Source organism: Cryptotermes secundus, unplaced genomic scaffold (assembly GCF_002891405.2).
Source record: "Cryptotermes secundus unplaced genomic scaffold, Csec_1.0 scaffold559, whole genome shotgun sequence".
Taxonomy (NCBI): Eukaryota; Metazoa; Arthropoda; class Insecta; order Blattodea; family Kalotermitidae; genus Cryptotermes; species Cryptotermes secundus.
This window is the reverse complement of record NW_019718620.1, coordinates 404,106-407,762: the sequence shown is the minus strand read 5'-3', so window position 1 is coordinate 407,762 and position 3,657 is coordinate 404,106. Positions and strand designations below refer to the sequence as shown.

The following is a 3,657-nucleotide window of genomic DNA, read 5'->3' as shown; positions in this document are numbered from 1 at the left end:
CTGATCAGTGGAAGGAGTCTATCATTGTACCAGTTCACAAGAAGGGTGATAAAACTGACTGTAGTAATTATTGTGGGATATCACTGCTATCAACTTCATACAAAATTCTGTCCAATAATCTTCTCTCAACATTAAGTCCATACAGAGATGAAATTATTGTGGATCAACAGTGTGGGTTTTGACATAACAGATCAACTACTGATCAGAGCTTAGCATTTGTCAGATACTGTAGAAAAAATGGGAGTACAAGGAGAGAGTACATCAGCTATTGACAGACTTCAAGAAAGCCTATGATTCAGTTAGGCAGGAAATACTGTACAATATTCTCATAGAGTTTAGGGTACCCATGAAAATAGTCAGGCTAATTAAAATGTGTGTAAATGAAACATATGGTAAAGTCCATATAGGTAAATATTTGACAATTTCCCTATCCAGAATGGACAAAAGCAAGGAAATGCTTTATCACTACTCCTTTTCAACTTTGCTCTAGAATATGCCATTAGGAAGGTCCAGGAAAACCAGGTGGGACTGAAATTAAATGGGACACATCAGATATTGGTCTATGCTGATGATGTGAATCTACTTGATAATAATATAGATAACATAAAGAAAAACACAGACACTTTAGCTGATGCTAATAAGGAGATTGGTCTACAAGTAAACACAGAGAAAAATAAGTATAGTACGTATATTGCTGTCTTATCACCAGGATACACGGCAATATTGTGATATAGACATAGGTAAGAGATGTTTTGAAAATGTGTCACAGTTCAGATATTTGGGAACGACTATAACAAATCAAAATCAGATTTGAGAAGAAACTGAGAGGAGATTGAATTTGGGTAATGGTTGCTACCATTCAGTCTAGAACCTTTTGTCTTCTCATCTGCCATCGAAAAACATAAAAATTAGAACATAAAAAACTACAATTTTGGCTGTGGTTCTGTATGGATGTGAAACTTGGTCTCTGGCAGTAAGGGAGGAACATAGACTGAAGGTGTTTGAGAACAGGGTGCTGAGGAGACTATTAGAACCAAAGAGAGATGAAGTGATAGGGGGCTGCAGAAAACTGCATAATGAGGAGCTTCATAACATGTACTCTTCTCCAAGAATAAGCAGAATGATCAAGTCAAGGTGGATGAAATGGGCAGGGAAAGTAGCATGAATGGGGGAGGAGAGGTATTCATATAGGATATTGGTGGGAAAGCCAAATGGAAAGAGACCACTGGGAAGACCAAGGCATAGGTGAACAGACAATATTAAAATGTATATTAGACAGACAGGATGGATTGGTATGGATTTGATTGATCTGGCTCAGGACAGGGACCGGTGGAGGGCTCTTGTGAACATGGTAATGAACCTTCAGGTTCCATAAAATGCTGGAAGTTCTTGAGTAGCTGCACAATTGGCGGCTTCTCAACAGCTCAGCCCCATGAGTGAGAGAGTGGTCAGTGACTCATGAACTAAAATAAACACAGTGTTTCACTACACTGCTGCCACAATAGTAAGGGTGCAGTTAATTTCTGTCAACCACTGCACATCCATATTTGGGACCAGTCAGATATCAGCATTCTTTATGTCTGTGTTCAACCTTGGTATTAAAGAACATGGCCTTTTTCTTAATGTGAAGACATCTTATGGCAACCCCATAAATCAACTTCATTGACCATATCCAGAATCACCTTTATCTACTGAATTGTATACACTAAAGTTGTACAAAAACTGGAAAGAAACCAGATTTGCTGCCAATTCAGACACATCAGACTCTAGCAATGCTGACATCAGAAACTCTCCTAAACATCCAAACAAGACTCAGAATGAGTCCAAAAGTCACTTTATTAATTGCCCCGATGAACCACTGTCCGGTCTGGTCTTACGGCCAGCAAAGTTCTCAAACTGCATCCTTACAAGATATTGGTCATCCATCACCTTCAATCTGCAGTGTAATTTTCGACATCTAACTTTAGCAACTGGCACTTTTGAAATAACCAATAGTATAGCTGATGCTCCTGAGAGAACACTCTCCACCAGGATACTGAAAATCCTCATGTTATCCTCCAAATCTCATTATATTACCAAAAATTGCTGTAAACTCCAGAAGAATCATAGGCCCCCACATTCTTTCGAGACAATTCAGAACAACATGTGAACAAAATTTTGAAGCCCTTCTTTGAAGAAGTAACTGAGGAAACAGAAAATTACTTGTATTTTCAACACGACAATGTGCCACCAACCAGATAGAAAACCAAAATCAGGCATTGGAAATTGTTTTCGATGAACGAATAAGCAGCAGAAGACTATGGCTGCCATATTCCCTGGATATGAATATGATTTATGCCCGTCAGGAAACTTGAAACAAAAAGTTCACTTCCTAGAACAACTACAGTTACTTAAAAATACCAAAGATAAATTTGTGAAATGCATTCAGTTATGTATGAAAATAACTGGTTTCAATATATCTGTTGAGTAGAGGAATATTAATTCCTAAACCATAACATCCATGCAAAATTTTGTTATGGAATTTGAACTGAGTCTAAAATGGGTCTGCAAAAGAGCCTGGACATTAATACATACCAACTGATCTGAGTGCAGATTTCTCTGAAGGAAGATGTTACAGAGCTCCCGCAGCTGCTGCTTATCATTACACAACCTCAAGAGTTGCACTTGCTTCTCAGCAAACCTTAAAAGACACCACAATTACAACTTAGGTACATATTTTGTATGAATGCAATATTGTGTGCAGCATACTTACCTCATATTTCTAATAGCCTACTAATTTCCTATGACCATGATTATACAATATTACTGCTCCACAATCCTGAAGCACTTTACCTCTTTTCCTTCCTCTTTACAAAGAGATGAAATATATCCTTAAATTTTTATAAGTTGTATTCAAACGAAGTAGCCCGAGCCACTTACGATCAGTTTCCACAAGATCCATTTCTATGTTACTGTAATGCAAGTCTTGGAGTTTCAGGTCTCCTTCTTGTAGTTGATAGCCAAACTAATATTCCCAATCTGTATATATTGTCATGTTTTATGTGTAATTATAGACAGGGTATGGATTGGTGAACAGATTTATTGACCACTTACAGGTCATAACTACAAATAACTATAATGTTCTCGCTGATTTCCACATTTTACAAATCACTACATGCTAAGTCTTCTCCAGCCTTCAGTATCTTCACTAGTTGATGATCGGTAACAGCTCTCAACAATAAAGATTCTTTGGCTCACATGCTCCCATCATTACTGCCCAGCAAATATCCCACAAGTGAACTGCCAACTGAACTATGGTGCCACCTCTTCTCAGTCTATCTTGCAGAGCACACTCTCCACTGGTTGCTTCAAACTGTCCTGCTCATAACATCTCAGCACGGACCACAGAAAACACCCCATTTCCACAGTAAGTCTATTGTTATGTATGTAATGGTTTCTGTAGGAACATGTTTATCAAGCAGTTACTCAGAGATGTTCATTGTGTATACACCTGTTACATAGCAATGGCTGTACATGCTACAATATATATGTTGTCACGTGTTTTGTTATATATATATATATACAGGGTGTCCCAGGAGGAATGGACCAAACTTCGGGAGGGTGTTCCTTATGTTAAAGTATGCCGATATAACCCAAAACACCTATGTCCGAAGTTGA

The 3,657-nt window shown here is 38.1% G+C and overlaps 1 protein-coding gene across 1 annotated transcript in view; it reads right to left on the bottom strand.

The window, feature by feature from the left end:
• The window catches only part of LOC111862299 (beclin 1-associated autophagy-related key regulator), a 34,428-nt gene that overhangs the window by 24,914 nt on the left and 5,857 nt on the right, over positions 1–3,657 (bottom strand). Inside the window, exon 2 of the mRNA XM_023847572.2 lies at positions 2,575–2,680. Coding sequence (XP_023703340.1) covers positions 2,575–2,680 — 106 coding nt within the window. The remainder of the gene's footprint in view (positions 1–2,574; positions 2,681–3,657) is intronic.